We start from the raw sequence: 18,671 nt of genomic DNA, 5'->3' as shown, positions 1-18,671 counted from the left end.
TCTCTAGATCTGTCACACAAGTTACTATGGAATTACTATGGAATATATTTTCTATTATGGTCTTAACAAGATTTTCCATACACATGTTTTTTGTTGTTGTTGTTTTTCAAGACAGGGTTTCTCTGTGTTGTTTTGGAGGCTGTTCTGGAACTCGCTCTGTAGACCAAGCTGACCTCGAACTCACAGAGATTCGCCTGTCCGTCTCCCGAGTGCTGGGATTAAAGGCGTAAGCCACCAACACCTGGCCACATGTTTTTGTTACTATATAATTTTGATATTTTTCCCAACAAGGAATGATCCATGTCCCCTCCCCTTAAAACCAGGTAGACCAGACTCTGAGAAATCTGATCCTATGGTTAAGCCATCTTGCCTGATCCTCTTCAGGCACTCTCCTAGCCTAGTCTCCGTGCTGTGAGAATCTGAACAGCTAGGAGATGCCTCCTGTAGGTGTAAAACCCCAGTGGAAGTCCAGCCATGATCAATCTTAATGATAAATCTGGTCCCAGTCACTGTCCTACTATAACTGTAGAAGACTCCCAAAAGCTAGTAAGTTGGACCCAATCATATCTTAGAATAATAAAAGATCATGAAATATGGCTGTTTTAAGTTACTAAGTTTTGAGGTGACCCATTACTACGTAACAATAGAAAACAGAATGTCATCTTCTTAGAGTTTTTTTTATTATCCCATCCTAGGAGGAATTAGTTCTTTGGGACAACCTTACCCTTATCAGTAGCTGAACACAGCACCTTTCACAACTGTTATAGACAATGGTAGCCCCAACCTCACCTATGTGGAAACCCTATGGTGGCTTGAGTAAGAATGGTCCCCATTAGCTCATGTATTTGAACACGTGGTCCCCAGTTGGTGAAACAGTTTGGGAAAGATTAGGGGGTGTGGCCTTGTTGAAGAGGTGTATCACTATGGGTGGGGTTTCAAAAGCCCATGCCCTTCTCAGTGCTATCTCTCTGCCTCCTACTTTTGAATAAGGATATAAACTCTCAGCCTCTACTCCAGTATCATGGTTGCCTGCCTGCTGCCATGTTCCCTGTCATGATGGTTATGGACTCATCCTCTGAAACTGTAAGTCCCCAAAAACTCTTCTGTAAGTTGCTTTCATTGTGGTGTCTTGTTATGGCAATAGAGAAGGGACTAAGACAAACCCCAATCACCAGACTTAGGGCCTTAGGGGAAGCAATTAAGGTTAAATGGGTAGCAGAGGTGGCCCCTAATCCAACAGGAATGGTATCCACTACAGGAAGAGACATCACTCTGGACTACAAGTAAAAGTCATGTGAGAACACAATAAGCTAGCCAGCTACAAGGTAACTGGAGCCCCCAGAAATCAGCTTAATCAGCTTCTCTAGAAACTACTCTGGAACCTTGACTTAGGATGATAAGACTTCAGAGCCACCAGAAAGTTCTGTTGTTTTTTAAGCAATTAGTCTGAATTATTCTGTTTTAGCAGCCCAAGTTGTACAATAATGAATCTATCTGCTTCTAACAAAGGCAGCAGAAACTTGGCTTCCTCCATACATACACAGTCAGAACTCAACACACACCTGGCACCGCTCAAACATGATCAAGAATCTGATAAGAGAGTTGGGCAGTGGTGGCACACACCTTTAGATCCAGCACTTAGGAGGCAGAGATAGGTGAATCTCTGAGAGTTCGAGGAAGAGAGTTCCAGGACAGCCTGGGCTATACAGAAAAACCGTGTCTTGAAAAAAAATTAAAAAAAAAAGGAAGAAGAAGAAGAAACAAAATCATAAAAGGAGGACTGGAGAAGGCTCATCAGTTAAGAACAGGCTGCAGGGCTGGAGAGAGGGCTCAGAGGTTAAGAGCACAGACTGCTCTTCCAGAGGTCCTGAGTTCAATTCTCAGCAACCACATGGTAGCTCACAACCATCCCTAAGAGATCTGGTGCCCTCTTCTGGCCTGAAGGCATACATGTAGGCAGAACACTGTAGACATAGTAAATAAATAGATCTTTAAAAAAAACAAAACAAAACAAAAACACACAAGCTGTTCTCCCAGAGAACAGAATTCAATTTCCTACTACCAGTTTGGGTAACTCACAAGCACATATAATTCAGCTCCAGGTGATCCAATCCTGGCCTCCAAGGGGACCTGCACTCATACCCACTCCCACACATATACATTTAAAAAATTAACTCTTAAAGTAAGACTTGGATAAAGAAGGCTAGAGAGGAGTTGGAGAGATGGCTCAGAGGTTAACAGCACTGGCTGCTGCTCTTCCAGAGGTCCTGAGTTCAATTCCCAGCAACCACATGGTGGCTCCCAACCATCTATAATGAGATCTGGCGCCCTCTTCTGGAATGCAGGCAGAACACTGTATATATAATAAATAAATCTTAAAAGAAGGCTAGAGAGATGGTTCACTGGGTAAGAGCAGGATCCTCTTGCAGAAGACCCAGGTTCAAGTCGCAGCTTACAACTGTTCATGATTCCAGTCCCAGGGGATCAGAGGTTCTTGGCTGGCACTGCACAGACAAACTCGCTGACAAAATACTCATACACATAGAAAAAAAGAATCTGATAAAGGGGGTGGGTGAAGAGACTATGGACTTGGAAAGAGGTAAGAAATACACAGTAAAAAAGAGTGCTTGGATACAAAACTAGTTCACATGTGAGTACTTTCAAAGGTTAAGTAATATTGGGAAAATAACATGATTATTTCATTGATTCAGGTCAGCTTTGCTTTACTTCACTTAGCCACAACATCCTCACAAGATAGAAGGGTACCTGACAGGCTTGTTTTTGTAGGGCCTCTTGTGACTGCAACACCAGCACAGGAGTCAGGAGCAGGCATATCTAAGTTTGAGGCCCACTACTGATTTACATAAGTTCCAGACCAGTCAAGGATGCCCTAGTTCAAAAAGAAACAAAAACTCAACAAATTCAACCTAAAGAAAAACATACAAAAAGAAAGAAAGATAAAAAACTTGCTGTTGTATGGCATCTTTGAGATGACAAGAAAACCAAGCCGAACTGGAAGAGGGGGGCTAAGGTTTGTGTAAAAAAAATTCCATTTCTAAGAGTTTTAAAAAGAAAGAGGGAGTGCCCTCTTTCTTATATGGGAGAATCGTACTTATATGGGAGAATCGTAAAAGTATGGACTGTCACTCAGTATGGGGAAGAAAGTAGTTACAAGAAGGGCGTGCTAATCGTGAAGGGCACAGAGAGCTGATAATGAAACCGTAACAAAAAATGCTGACTTTGAAAATGAGCAGTTTTGGTACAGTGATCTTCGGACGAGATGACGTAAAGAAATAAAGTCAACAGCTAGAGACAGAAGGCATTCAGCTTCAAGTTCAGAACAGAAAGAGTGTTGGAATAGGAATCTGACCGCCAGAGAACAGTCCGCCGAGAAGGGCTGGAAGTCGGGACAATGGAGTAACCTCAAAAAATATAGGTGACAGGCAGAGTTAGATTTCTAAGAGGCTAGGTTTTACGCGGAGAAGAAAAGGGCAAGGCCAGCCGAGAGGGAAAATTGTGCGGTGCCCCTGCAGAGATGACGAAAGGCTCGTCTCACACGTCCGACACTTTTGCCAGGAGGGCAACGCGGACACCAGCGCGTCCAGGGCAGACCCCGGGGCGCGCGCACTTCCCGGGGAGGCCCAGAGCCGCAGGCCCCGCAGGCACTCACCCCACAGCCACGCGGCGCCAGCGCCGGGCGGGCTGCACGATGAGGGCATCCCAGGCGGCCGCCAGCCGGCCCTCGGGGGACAGAGGTCCGGGGGACACCGGTCCCAGCCGCAGCGAGCTCCAGAGAGAGCGCAGCGCCGAGCCCGGCAGCTCCGGCTCCAGCAGAAATACGCAGCCCACGGCCAGCGCCAGGAAGCCAGCGCACGCAGAGCCGCGCCACATCGCCTTGCGAACACACCGCCGCACTGGGGGCGACAGGATCCTCTCTCGGCTTGCGCCTCCTCCCAGCTGGGCGCGTGATGACGTGTACGAGTTTGCGTCACACCCGCGCGCCATATGCTCCTCCCCCTACGGGCGGAGCTACTGGTGACCATAGCTGTGGGTGGAACTATGGCTGGAGTGTGGAAGGTGTTCTGGGCGGAGCTATGGGTGGGCTCTGGGCGGGGCTCTGGGCGGAGCGACAACAGCGCGAGCACTGGGGAGTCTGTTTGTTCTCGTCCTGACGCTGGGTGGCACTGTTGTGCGGTCCCGATCTTGGATGAACAAAGACTGAGTGTGGCCCTAATCCCTGCTTCCTGAAACTCACCTGTAGTCCAAGATAGAGTAGGGGAAACACGTTTGCGTCTCTAGTAAAATGAGATACGTAGATAACGAAGCAGGCAAACCTCGCGATTATGTAAAAGTCAGTCGGTTTCCCGGTGACACAAGCTGAGCCTGAAATCTTTTTCGATTTAGAGATCAGATTCAACACTCAGGCCCCTAAAATAGTCCTTTTAGGGGTGCTTTTTCTTTTAACAACCTCAGAATAATCCACAAAGACATGCGATCTTATGTACAATATAGAGGGACTATAGACATCCTGGTTTAATTCTTCTCGGTGATGCTACGGAAATCCAGCCCTGTCTTCCCTTGGTATGATGCCCAGCTCCCTCTCAGCCTCATTGTCTACCCTGGTTTCTTTCTATTTTTCTGTTTTCCAGTTCTGCTAGGCCCTGACCAATTCTCTACTCTGTCATGACTTTTGGACTTGTTAGTGAAAATATATTACCCAAGCTTTGATCTTTGACATTAGTCTTCGTTCTCCTTCAACCCACCCAGCTGACCTGACCATTAAGTCCTTTTCAAAGGAGAACTTCTTGTAAGAAAAGATTGGGATGATTTGGGAAAGGGAAGCCAAGAGGCATATGAGATCTGTGTAATTCCATGAATGCTATTTTTCCTAGAGTTACCTATGCCAACCTGTTCCAGAGAAACTGTTTCTGTAGTGTCCCTCAGCTGCCAAGTTTCCGTGTCACCAGAGGCGACTCACCATCATCTATTTCCAAAACAGCAGATCCATTAACTGGCCAGAGACCGTTTACTGGTTTGTTTATTCACTTACGCGTTTATTAAATAGGGTCTCGTGTAGCCCAGACTGGCCTCAAATGCACTATGTTGCCAAGGATGACTTTGTACTTCTGATCCTCTGCCTCTGCCTCAGTGGACTGTGCTCGGATTATAGATGTGCATCATCATGCCTACTGCTCGGGAAGAACCCAAGGTCTTGTGCCTTCTAGACAAGCACTCAACCAATTAAGCAGCATTTTTAGCCCCTGTTTGTGGAGAACCAGTACCAGGTGTTTATGATTAATTGGGTGATGAACTGGCAAAGTCATGTGGTTGAATGTCGGATGGAGCCCATTAAATAAGTTCTCACGATCACTTTAGAGAGGACCAGAGAGAGCTGAACTGTGAACTAAGCACACAGCCTGGGAGGACTAGGGGAAGACTCCCCAACAATGTGAAGTTCCCTTGGAATGCTACTAAGTTTTCAGCATGTCACACATGATTCTTCTACTTCTTTCCAGCCTAGCAAAAACTTGTTACTTAGTCTCAGAGGCTAAATAGCAGGAGATGGAACAAAGGCAAAGTTTATTTCTCATGTGAAAGTCCAGATGTGGTGTGGGTGCCACTGTAGGCTGTGCCAGCAAGCTAGATCCCATCTGGTAGTTTTTTGGGGCAATCTGGTCCTCTTCTGAATTGGGTCAATGTGGATTTCTATTGGGGAAGACAGGGAGATGAGATTTGACCTCAATTCCAACTGCAAATTAAGAGGTCCAGTGCTCCAGGAGCTGAAGGACAGACACCAGCAACAGTTTATGCAGACTTGTGTGACTTCTGGCCACACCAGTCACAGCAGCCTTGATTTCCTCTCCCACTTTATCGGGACGCAGGAACAGGCACTCTTCTCTCTGGGAACTACAGTCTCTCTTGAAATGCTTTTTTTTTTTTTTTTTTTTTTTTGGTTTTTCGAGACAGGGTTTCTCTGTGGCTTTGGAGGCTGTCCTGGAACTCGCTCAGTAGACCAGGCTGGTCTCCTCGAACTCACAGTGATCCACCTGCCTCTGCCTCCCGAGTGCTGGGATTAAAGGCGTGCGCCACCAACACCCGGCTTTTTTTTTTTTTTTGAAATGCTTTCTTAATGAACGAAAGTCATTTCAGATTATCTGTTTGGCATCTGGAATGTCTGGAATGCTTCGCTAGTCAGTTGTTTCTCCAGAAGTTAGATTTCTAGGGACAATTATACACAACAGCTCCGAGTGAGCAGACAAGGTTCCATTGCCTGAGCTGAGCAAGAGAGAGAGAGAGAGAGAGAGAAGGCTGAGAGAGCCTCATGACTACTCCCCCAACCCAAATTACTTCCAGACATGGCCTTTGCTATTTGTTTTCTCTCCTAGGACCTTAAAATGAGATGGGGGGAGTGTGGGGGGATGACGATTGCATTCCAGAAAATTCCAAGAACAGCACAGGCTCCAGGTGTTCCATTCAAGACTCTGACTTGGAATGTCATAAAGCACATCTAGGATTTAAACAGGAAATAGCAGAGCCTATCAGAACATGAGTGCACATCACCCCCATGATCTGAAAGGTTTTGAGGAGCAAGTTGGCTCCCACCTTGGAGCAGAAACTAAAGTAGGACCAAAAGGTCTCCATGTTGCTGGGCTAATCACCTTTTCCACATCTCAGGGCCTCTGGGTTGTCTTCCAAGCTGCTTTCTGGAAACTATCTCCTGTTAGGTGTTTGTTGGTGCCAGAAACACTGCCAGCCACAGGTCAAAACAGAACTTTAAAGGATAGAGGCATAGTAGGTATGGGAAGCTGGATTGAGAAGCATTCACAGAAGCCCTGAATATAAAGGATATATACATATATGTAGGAGGAAGTCTGTATGCCGCCATTAACCATGTGACTTACTAGAGGCGCATACAGATGAGGTAATAAAAGGGCGGTTTACCACACTGCTAACCACACCCACTTTAGGCATGACTAAAGACGTATACGGCCAGACATAAAGACGTATATGTACGTAGGTCGTGAACTACGTCACTAGCCAGGCCCACTTTTGGGCATGGCTAGGGGGCGTTACGGGGAAGGTATAAAAGACAGCACACAGGAAGTCTCAGTCTCTTTTCCCTGAGTTCGGCTTCCGGTTCGGCAGCGGAAAACTACTTGGCTCATCTGGGTTACTTGTTTGGTATCTTGTGAGTAATTTCTACAATAAATACTTAGTTTTACTTTCAGTAAGTGTGTGTCGCTTATCGTTACAGTGTCATTTGGAGCTACACATATAATATCTCAACTCCAAAGAGAGAAGAGAAGGAAGAAAGGATCTCAAGACCCCAAAGCAAAAGGCCTGTGTCTTGGTCAGTGGGTGCCCTCCTCTCTGTCATGCACTAATAGAGCTCTAGAAAGGCTCAGGAGATGGACTGAGGCAGGGGCATGACCAGAGAATGTCAGCAACAGGCTGTGAGAAGGGCACAAATGTCCCTTGATGGTAACAGGATTCCTTGCACAGACTGGGAGCAGCATCTTCTCATCTCAGGAGGTAGGTGACGAGGCACTGGCCCAAGACTTCTACTTTGGGATGAACTACATTGGATGGAGAAGTGCTGAGCTTGGGAAAGCAAGAGGCTAGAGCTGTTGGGGTTTTTGTCTATTGAGCATCCAGGGGCTTCATAGGACCAATGAAATACAATGAAGCATGGACATCCACACAGTGTTCTCTTGACATCTCAAACGACTACTAGCCAAAACCCTTTCAGCCCACAGGCTCTCCTGCTTGGGTTGTGTTCTGAAAGTGTGGAAGCCAGCCGGCTGGCACCAGAATAGCAGATGTTGCAGGGATATGGTTTGTGCTTCTGTAATACAGTAGTTTGGAAAGAAATTGAAAGCTATCCTAACTCTACTGACTTTTCTTCTTCAGCTTGCAATCTGAGTTTGGCTTTCAGCCCTCACATTGAGTGGCTCACAACTGGCTGGAAATCCACCCTCAGGGGATTCTACACCTTTGGCCTCTCAGAGGACCTGCAGCCACATACCCCTCCACTCCCATGAACATACTCATAATTATATATGAAATCTTCTTAAAAAGAAGTGAGCCAGGCATGGTGGCACACACCAGCACTTGGGAGGCAAAGGCAGGCAGACCTTGATGAGAAAAAAAAGGAGAAAGAAAAAAAAAAAAGAAAGGAAGGAAGGAGAGGAGAAATAAAAAGAGGAAGGGGTAAAGATTACAGAAAGAGGAAAAGGCAGAGGTATAGTAGGTATGGGAAGCTGGATTGAGAAGCATTCACAGAAGCCCTGAAACCTAACTGAGCACTATACAAATGCAAAACCATCACACAGCTCACATGCAAGAGTGAAAACAAGATACTAGGGAATAAGAAAGAAAAAGGGAGACTTACAAGGTGAACTGCTGGTGCAGCTGTGCTGAGGTGGACTATGAAATTCCCAGGTCCCTTCAGCTCTAGCAGTTTCCATGTAGTAGTTATTGCTGGGTTGGTGGAGGAGCCAGTGAGAACAGATGGTCAGGGAGGGCTCCATGCTCCGTGGGGTTCAGTCACTTGGGGGAAGGGAGGCTCTAGGACCTTTCCTGGTGGTTCTCAGGGACCTTGGCAATTTACAGCAGCATCCTCTGATCTGTAGGTCTCTGATTATGAGGAACGGTACTTACCTTGTAGCTGAAGTACTTACCACTCTAGCTGATTTTGTTGATTGAAAAGGGCTTCCAGCTGGGCTGTGATCCTCCCTTTTCTTACCTGCTTCACTGCAGAGATCTCTCCTGGCTTAGTGGGTTTGCTTATAGACCTTGTCTTTTGCAAAGAGCTCACTGTATGTTGTCTTTGCTGTTTACTTTCCTTGAGTTTCAGGATTCTTCTCCACTATCCCACCTAGAAGTCTGTCTTTGCATTTTCTTGCCAGTCATACTGATGAGGGTCATACCCAATGACCTCATTTAACCTTAATTTTTTTTAAAGACCTTATATCGAAAGTGAGTCACATTCTGAGATGCTGGGAGTTAGGATTTTGACTTTTGTGTGTGTACGTGTGTGTTACATGTACATGTGTGTGTAGATGTGCACAACAGTATGTATGTGCATGAAAGTCAGAGAAGGATATTAAATATCTTGCTGTCTGTCACTTTATTCTCTTAAGACAAGGTCTTTCACTGAACATGGAGCTGGACTTGTGGCTAGCAAGCCTTAGCAATCCTCTGGTCTCTGCCCCCTACAGCTCTGAGATGACAGGTGCTTATAACTAAGTCCCGCCTTTTATGTAAGTGCTGAGATCCAAGCCCAGCTCCTCATGCTTGCACAGCAAGTATGTTTACTCATGGAGCCATTTCTCTAACCCCAAGATTTCAACTTCTAAATGTTCTGTTTTGGGAATGGAGAAAATACAGTTTGCGCCATTTTCTCCTTAGTAACTGCTGCGGCTACATTGGCATTTTATTCTATTCTTTGTTAATTCTTACCTACAATATGTTACAAAAATCAGGAGTCAGCCGGGCGTTGGTGGCTCACGCCTTTAATCCCAGCACTCGGGAGGCAGAGGCAGGCGGATCTCTGTGAGTTCGAGACCAGTCTGGACTACCAAGCGAGTTCCAGGACAGCCTCCAAAGCCACAGAGAAACCCTGTCTCGAAAAACAAAAAACAAACAAACAAACAAAAAAATCAGGAGTCTTTCTCCTACGTCCATGTCTTTTACAGTCCTCTCATGGAGTGGTGTGATCTCTCCTGTCCCCCAGTCTAGGCTATGGCAGATGTGATGTTCCAATTCTGAGCCAAAGCCTTCAGCAACATCCTTCCACTCTTTTGAAACTCTGAATTGACACATGATCAAGCCCACTAGTTGTGAAAGACACATGGCCTAGCTACTCCCATCTCCCCAGCTCCCAGCCAGCCAATCCTAAGAAGAGCAAAGTTACCAGCTGATTGATATTAGCCAATACCAAGAATAAGACCATTTGAGACCCAAAGAACAACCCAGCTGAACTTAGCCAAATTACTGACTTACATACTATAAACTAAATAAATGATTACTTTTTTTTGGTTTTTACGAGACAGGGTTTCTCTGTTTTGGAGGTTGTCGGTCTAGCCTGGCCTCGAACTCACAGAGATCCACCTGCCTCTGCCTCCCGAGTGCTGGGATTAAAGGCGTGCGCCACCAACGCCCGGCATGATTACTATTTTTATGCCACTAACTTTTGAAGGTTTTTTTTTTCCTTTTTCCAAATAGGGTTTCTCTGTGTGTGTAGCACTGATTGTCCCAGAGCTTGTTCTGTAGACCAGGCTGGCCTTAAACTCACAGAAATCCACTTGCTTCTGCCTCCTGAGTACTGGGATTAAAGGCGTGTGCCACCACTGCCCGGCTCCATACTTTGTTTTTAAACCCTGAGACAAAAATCAGAGAAGACCAAAGATGGCTGTGGTCACCTCCTTCTATGGCAATGGTTCTTATCTGTAACTCAGACAGGCCATAGTGCTTAAGCTGGGAGTAGCTAATCTCTCAGTGGCCAGTAGTTGGAGTAGGAGTCCACAGAGCTCCTTCAGCAGCTCCTGCAGTAGTGGCTGGGCCTACAGGTTCTCATGTCCTTTCTTCCTAAACTCCCAGAAGGAGCAAGCAAGCAATTCACAAAATCCCCATTTATATTTATACCTGTCCCCACTCCCAGTCAATTAATGCAGCAACTAATCTACTATATCTTCTTCTGAGGGGACATTATAGTTCCTTGAAGTCTATTGCAAACAAGATTAATGAAGTGATTCAGTTCTAAGGTTGAAACTGTAATACAATGTTTTTGTTGTTGTTGTTGTTTGTTTGTTGTTTTGGTTTCTTTTAGTTTTGGCCACTATTTACTGTTTTGAACAATCAAGTTTAGCTTCAATTATAAAAAGTGGATGATAGTTCACTGGAAAATTAGTCTTAACAAAAACATGGTATTTTCACAACAAATACCACATATATTTAGTTAAAGTTATGTTAGCAAGTTACAAATGAGCATGGTTACTGTTTTGAACAATCAAGTTTAGCTTCAATTATAAAAAGTGGATGATAGTTCACTGGAAAATTAGTCTTAACAAAAACATGGTATTTTCACAACAAATACCACATATATTTAGTTAAAGTTATGTTAGCAAGTTACAAATGAGCATGGTGGCACAGGTCTTTAATCCCAGGACTTTGGAGGCAGAGGCAGGTTTTTCTGTGTGTGTGTCTGGTCTACATAGAGAGTTCCAGGCTAGCTTGGGCTACATAGTGAAACCCTGTTTCAGAGAGAGAGAGAGAGAGAGAGAGAGAGAGAGAGAGAGAGAGAGAGAGAGAGAGAGAGAGAGAGAGAGAGAGAGAGAGAAGGGAAGGAGAGAGGGAGGAGTAAAACTCACAATGTGGGCTAGGTTTTTCTGAGAAATGCTATTAAAAAACAGATTCTGTTGCTTGATTTTCACCCAATTCCACTTTGCTAAGTCTCAGAAGGCAGAAGACTAAGAGACAGTTTCAGTACTGTTTTTGTGCCTGGGAGAATCTGGGGGACCTGCTCCAGTGTGACAGTTTGATTTATCACCACAGACTCCATACGATGGCTTTCCATCTTTTAAATAGCCCAGAGATGCCAACCTGGAGGGAAGTGGAGAGATTCTGTTGCCGCCTCACTAGAATCCCGGTTCATGAGCTCTGATTTGCATAGAGTTAGAACAAGAGAGAAACCACATCTTACTGCAAATAGCAACATTTTTGCAACAAAGGCTTGGCACATGTGACGATTACTCAACCCATTACAACACGAGTAGATACATATTGCACTTTAACCCCCAGAATAAATTCCCCCCCCTCCCCCAGGTAAAAGATTGAACCTAAGGACTTGGCCCACGCTAGTCATTCCCCCTGTTATTATCTCTTTTTAAGGAATTTTAATTTATATTTTTAATTTTATATGCATTGGTATTTTGCCATTGGTGTCAGGTCCCCTGGAACTGGAGTTACAGACAGTTGTGAGCATCCATGTGGGAACTGAACCCTGGTCCTCTGGAAGAGCATCCAGTGTTCTTAACTGCTGAGCCATCTCTCCAGCCTCTATTATTATCTTATTTTGATACAGGGTCTCAATTTAGGGTCTCCCAGAATTGTCCAGTCAGTGCTTGAACTTTCATTAATGTTTCAGCCTCTGGAGTAGCTGAGATTCCTGCAGCACCAGGCTTTGTTTTTTGAAGTGTGTTTTAGTCTACAATACAGTCTAGTCGTGCTATAAACCCTGTTAATATCAACACTGAAAACTTTGTTGTCACAACAGCTGTTTCTGTGGCTATCCTGGGATCTGGGAAAAGGAAACGCCTTATTAATGCCCATCCTTTCTAACCCACCTCGTTAGGCCTCTTGGGGTGGGGAAGAAAGCAGTGGGCCTCTTCTGCTTGAAAGCAAGCTCACAACATCATACATGTGCTCACAATATTGCTTAGAAATATAGAAGAGTAGCTGGGTGTTGGTGGCGCACGCCTTTAAATCCCAGCACTTGGGACACAAAGGCAGGAGGATCTCTGTGAGTTTGAGGCCAGCCTCCAAAACAATACAAAGAAACCCTGTCTCAAAAAACAAAAACAAAAACAAAAAAAAGAAATATAGAAGATTGAAAAGAAATTATTTTTATTTTATTTCTGAGACAGGGTCTCACTGTGTCGTCCTGGCTGGTCTAGGATTCACACAGTTCTGTCTGCCTCTGCCTCCCCAGTGCTTGAATTAACCATGCTTGCCACTATGTGCAGTTTACTAAGGAAGTTTTAAATCACCCCTAATACTACTGTTCAGTCTTTTTAGTTCCTATTTTGAAGAGTAAAAAAAAAACTGATTTAACCTATGAATAAAATCATTTTAATGTATACACATGCATGCATATTTACAGAAATGGACTTTTATTTCCTACTCTGATTTAACCTATGAATAAAATCATTTTAATGTGTACACACATGTATATTTACAGAAATGGACTTTTATTTCCTACTCTTTTAGGTGCTTTGGAGCAACCCGGGGCCTGGCACATGGTAGGCAAGTGTTCTACCACCAAGCTACATCCCTGGCCAGATTTTATTATTTATGCTGTATTGTGACCATTTTACCTAGCCAGGGTGAGCATTTTGATATATCACTAAGGCATTTTATTCAATGAGATTGTTCTTGTTGGTGCAGGCTCTTATTTATTTAAAGTACAAGTAGAGGGTTAGACTGTGCTCAAATGTAGGGCTGTTTGTAACAAGAAAAATAAAAGGACCTGGGGACAGATACTGGGGCTCAAGTTGAAGATCAGGGAAGCAAAGCGGCCAGTCACTAGTTCTCATCTCAAGCTCAGGCTGAATGGGCTGATTCTGTCTCCTCGAGCTCTCACCAAGCCTCAGACTGTAACATCTGCTCAGCATGGCTGGAGAATGAATGCCTCATGCTGAATACTGAAGACCCTGCTTTTGTCTTTTATACCTCCCTAGTGCTGGAGTTAAAGTATGTGATCTGTTAGTCTTTTAGACTAGTTCAATCTCTTGTATCCCTGGGTGACCTTGAACTCACGGAGAACCTCTACCTCATGTCATGAGTCCTAGGATTAAAGGTGTATACTACCACCTCCTAGCTTCTGGCTGCTGAGATTAGAGGTGTGTGCCTGTTTTCTGTGGTTTGTGGCTGACTTTGCTTTCTGAATCCTCATGCAAGCTTTAATAAATCATAAACATATATTACCACAGCTGTTGTGCACAATGTCTAAACATTCCTAGAGCAAAATCCTTGTTGAGTTTCTTTTTTCTCTTTTGAAACAGGGTCTTCCTACGTAGCTCTGGCTACTCTGGAACTCACTATGTAGACCAAGCCGGCCTAGAACTCACAAAGCCTGCCTTGTTGAGTTTGTCACACAGAAGGATTTGCTAGTCCCAAGGCTGCATATGCTGCGTCAAATGTTTCTGAATGATGTAGTCAAACCTCCTTTGGAAGTAGGGAAAGGCAACCCCACCTCACACCTCTATCTTTCTGCTCTGCGGAATTCCCAGATCAGGGAAAGGGGGCGCGCTGAGTACAGCACAGCCACACCAGAACTCTAGGACAAGGAGGGCAGGGGTGTGGGCGGGAAATGATAGTCTGGGTGAGGGAAGTTCTTAAGGTCCCATAGTGGTGCATTGGATTGACGCTTTGGGCGACTGTTTCTCCAGTGGGTATGGGATCCCGCAGCAATGAAGTTGCTTGGACTCGGCGTCTCCGGTTGCAAAGAACCTAACTGGTCTTCAGGAATGAAGCCAGCCGCTGCTGTTGTCCGCTGAACCACGGGGCTCCAAGGCCCGGAGCTTCACACAAGTGGGCGGTTCCCCGGGGTTGCCAGCTCGCGAGGCGCGCCTTTTCGCCAGCAGGGGATGCTGCGAGCACACCGCTAGAGCCGCCGCAGCGCTAGGCGAGCCACTCGGCGATCCGACCCACAGCTCTGGACCTTGGGATCTCTTTCACAGAAGAACACACACACACACACACACACACACACACACACACACACACACACACACACACACCCCACACACACACACACCACACACACCACACACACCACACACTCACACAACACATACCACACACACACACACACACACCCCCCACACACACACACCACACACACCACACACACCACACACTCACACAACACATACCACACACACACACACACACACACACAACACACCACACACACCAAGATTACCACCTGGGGCAGCCTTCCTGAAGTCCTCCCAGATCATCCCAGACCTCTGCGTATGAATGGAGGAGCCACTTCTATCTCGGAGAGCACAGGAGACAGCCCAGGAGGAACATTGCTCCATGTACACCCCACGTGGCCCCTTCTGGTCTGGAAACTCCACAGAGCAGGTGTGAGTGCATGTGGAGGTAGGAGGATGGCTTTGGGTGTCATCCTTAGGAATCCAGTCTCTCACTGGCCTAGAGCTCACCATTTAGGCTCGACAGACAGCTGAGTCTTAGGGGTCTTCCTGTCTCTGCCTCCTAGTGCGGGATTTTAGGAGTGCCACCATGCCCAGCATTTTCATGTGGTTTCTGGGGACGGATTCCAAGTCCTGTGTAGAAGACAAGCACTTGAGAGGTAGCACTTAGCTAACCCCTCCTCAGCCCTCCCATCCCCGAGGTATATATGTATGTGTGTTTGCCTTTGTATATGGAGACCAGATGTCGATGCTCGATAGAACTTTATTTTATTTTTAGACAGTGTCTTACTGGGTAGCCTAGGCTAACCTGAAACTCGATGGATAGGCTGGTCACAAAGATCCACCTGCCTCCGCCTCCCCAGTGCTGATTAAAGGCCTGTGCCGCCACACCAGGCCTCACTTTTATTTATTTATTTTTTTTGGTTTTTCGAGACAGGGTTTCTCTGTGGCTTTGGAGGCTGTCCTGGAACTCACTTGGTAGTCCAGGCTGGTCTCGAACTCACAGAGATCCGCCTGCCTCTGCCTCCCGAGTGCTGGGATTAAAGGTGTGCGCCACCAACCAAAACTTTTATTTTTTTGCCACAAGGTTTCTCACTGAACCTGGGGTTCATCTACTCAGCTAGGTCGAGTAGCCAATCAGCTCCAAGGGTTCACCAATGTCTACCCTCCCACTGCTGTAGTTATAGACACTGCTGCTGCCACTGACTTCTGTCTGGGCCCCGGGATTCAAACTCGGGCCTGCTTAGAGTCAGTTTAGCCACTGAATGGTCTCCCTAGTACCCCACAGAAGTGTTTTTTCAAAGAGAAGAAAACATGAATCTTACACAAATGTAAATTAAGAACCTATGTCTGCTGGGTGGTGATGGCTTACATCAGTAATCCCAGCATTTGGGAGGCAGGAGCAGGCAGATCTCTGATCTCTGTAGGTTCAAAGCCTGTCTGGTCTACACAGCAAGTTCCAGACAGCTAGGGTTGTTACACAGAGAAACCCTGTCTCAAAAAACAAACAAACAAACAAACAAAAGAACCTATGTCTAAGATGTTATTTAATTCATGAGTAGGACTGGCAACATAGGCAGAAGACAGTAGGAAAACTAACTTCACAAATGACTGATCAAGTAGATTATGAAATGAATTTCATAACTGATACAAAACTGGCTTCTTCCACAGTTGGGCAGGAATGGGGGTGGGATGATTTCCCTCTTCACTGCACAGCATTTGTTGGTGGTGGGAGGAATGGCCCTGTAGGCCCTGAGATGGTAAGTATAGGAGAGCCATCCCTGATCCCCACCAGCTACAACACTCGGGAGAGCAGACCCTGTACCACCAGGGCAGCACAACAGAGCCAATCCTGTTAGTGCAGGTGTAGTGAGTCAGCCCTGAACTTGTGACCATGGGACAGCTTTCCCATTTCCTATCCGGCGGACTAACCCTACAGCTGCCCAGGCAGCAGACCCAGGGCTATGACTTGGCCTGCCCCAACATGAACCCCCTCTATGATCTGCTGGAGTGTGTGAAGGCACCTGGCTCGCAGGCCCAAACACAGGGTCTCCATAACACAGCGTGGCAGCAGGATGTCCAGGAAGAGTCCTAGTGGAGGCCCAGCATTGAATGTGCAGTGGAGATCAGGGACCTGGAACCAGAACAATGATATCTATCTATCTATCTATCTATCTATCTATCTATCTATCTACCTACCTATCTATCGGTTTTTCAACACAGGGTTTCTCTGTGTAGCTTTTGGAGCCTGTCTTGGAACTCACTCTGTAGACCAGGCTGGCTTCAAACTCACAGTTATCCGCTTACCTCTGCCTCCCAAGTTCTGGGTTAAAGGCGTGCGCCACCACCACCCAGCCCGATGACTCTCTGCAATGAGCACTTACAAACAGAGATATATGGACAAAGGGGTGTATGGCATGACTTGTGTCACACCCCAGCCTCCATGATGAGATTTTTAATTCCTTCCTCTTTTATTTCTCTCATTTTATTTTCTTCCTTTTTTCTCTTGAATTTTGTTTTATGTGGGGGGTGCAGGGGTAGAGGGTTGATTCAAAGGGAAATGGGAATGAATGGAATCAAGATACATGGTGTGAAAAACAGAATAAAAGAAAGAGAAAGGGGGGAGGTGGGATTGACATTTGAGGCATGCATGTTTCTAATTTAAATAAAAACATAAAAAAGAGACTGTATCATAAAACCAAAAAGAAAGAAAGAAAAAGGAATAAAGAAATAAATTGTATTATTTTCAGTTTTCCACAAGTTAGAGTCAAAGAAAATGAAAAATAGCAATATCTATATGCAATCAGGTCACCTGGATGTGCACACTAGGCCAGTACTCCATGGACCACTTCTTAATCCCTATTTCAAAAGTCTGTCCAAATTTTTCCTGGCTGCTTGGACAACAGGTTTGTCATGTGTAAAAATTTCCAAAACAGCTTAATAGCAGTGGGATTCATTTTCTAAATGAACTCGCACAGGAAACCCTTACATCTTAAACAAAAATTTCAACATTGAAATGATTTGTTACTGTAAACTACCTATCACTGTAGAGTGTCGAACGATGCAAAAGACTTTTAAGTGAAAAGCAGTCTGTCTTCATGTCCTCCTTGTTCTCATTCTTTATATCTTCCAGCTTCTTATGTAACTTATGACTGCTTTACATGCCTATGCAAACATACACATGGAAGATGCTGGGTATGTGTGTGTGAGCCAATGCCTGCATGTGTGATTGCCTCAGTGAAAGCCAGAGGAGGATGCTGGGTAGTCTGTTCTTCCCATCTCCACTTTATTCCCCTGAGGCAGGGTCTTTCCTGAACCTGGAGCTAGGCTGGCCTCCTGTCCCATCCCCCACAGTGCCTGGGTTACAGATTCCTGTGCAACCATACCTGCATGAGTGCCAGGGATTCAATTCATGTTCTCACATGAGTAACAAGCACTTTTACCCACTGAGCCAAATCCCCAATCAAAAAAACACACATTTAAGAAACACAATTGCAGTAAAAAACAATCTGTTTTTCTGTATCTATTTTTTTTTCAACTAAAGACTATACTGTGGATGTTTTTCCATATCAAAACATAGAGGGTGCCGGGCAGTGGTGGCTCATGCCTTTATTCCAGTGCAAAGGATCTCTGTGAGTTCTAGACTAAGCCTGGTCTACAAGAGCTAGTTCCAGGACAGGCTCCAAAGCTACACAGAGAAACCCTGTCTCAAAAAACAAAACAAAACAAAAAAGCTATAGAGGTCAACTCTGTGTTTTATTTTATTTTTATTATTTCATTTTGTTTGCAGTCCAAAGCCTTGTACTTACACTCTATCCCTGAACTATATACCTCCAACATTACTTCAGTATTTTGTTTTCTTTCTTTCTTTTTGATCTAGGTGGTGATTCATGGAAGATGTCAACTGGAGGTTAGGGCTATAGGACAATTTACTGCCACTTCTGCCTCCTTTTAGGATAACAACGCTCGGGGGAACATGACTTTTTCTCTAAATTATCAGCCATCTAAGATAGCTGCCGTACCACACACCCATTTCTCAGCCACTGCCCTCCACGTATCTGGACACCGCAGTACTCACGCCTGAAGCCAAGAGTAGCCACTCTGCCTTGTCTGGCCTTGCTTCATCTTTTCTCGCCCACGCCGCCCTGAGACTTGGACCTGCTAGACCTGAACCCAACACCACACCTTATATCTTAGTTACTTTTCTACTATCCTAATAAAACACCATGA

The 18,671-nt window shown here is 45.4% G+C and overlaps 1 protein-coding gene and 1 long non-coding RNA gene across 5 annotated transcripts in view; one reads left to right on the top strand and one right to left on the bottom strand.

The window, feature by feature from the left end:
- Adpgk (ADP dependent glucokinase) overlaps positions 1-4,020 on the bottom strand; it is a 17,113-nt gene extending 13,093 nt beyond the window's left edge. For both annotated transcript variants that reach the window (XM_005069630.4, XM_005069631.4), the window contains exon 1: positions 3,671-4,020. In XM_005069630.4, the coding sequence (XP_005069687.2) occupies positions 3,671-4,005 (335 nt within the window). In that variant the 5' untranslated portion in view covers positions 4,006-4,020. The remainder of the gene's footprint in view (positions 1-3,670) is intronic.
- Positions 3,999-18,671, top strand: LOC121133544. 3 transcript variants are annotated; one of them, XR_005870423.1, is made up of 5 exons: positions 4,158-4,581; positions 4,893-5,032; positions 7,256-7,533; positions 12,991-13,106; positions 18,322-18,671. It is a non-coding gene; the product is annotated as an uncharacterized LOC121133544 (long non-coding RNA). The 3 variants fall into 3 exon arrangements; XR_005870424.1 differs by lacking the exons at positions 4,158-4,581; positions 12,991-13,106 and adding an exon at positions 3,999-4,077; XR_005870422.1 differs by lacking the exon at positions 12,991-13,106.

This window comes from Mesocricetus auratus, unplaced genomic scaffold (genome assembly GCF_017639785.1).
Source record: "Mesocricetus auratus isolate SY011 unplaced genomic scaffold, BCM_Maur_2.0 Super-Scaffold_100022, whole genome shotgun sequence".
In the NCBI taxonomy this organism is placed as follows: Eukaryota; Metazoa; Chordata; class Mammalia; order Rodentia; family Cricetidae; genus Mesocricetus; species Mesocricetus auratus.
This window is presented reverse-complemented; position numbering and strand designations above follow the sequence as displayed.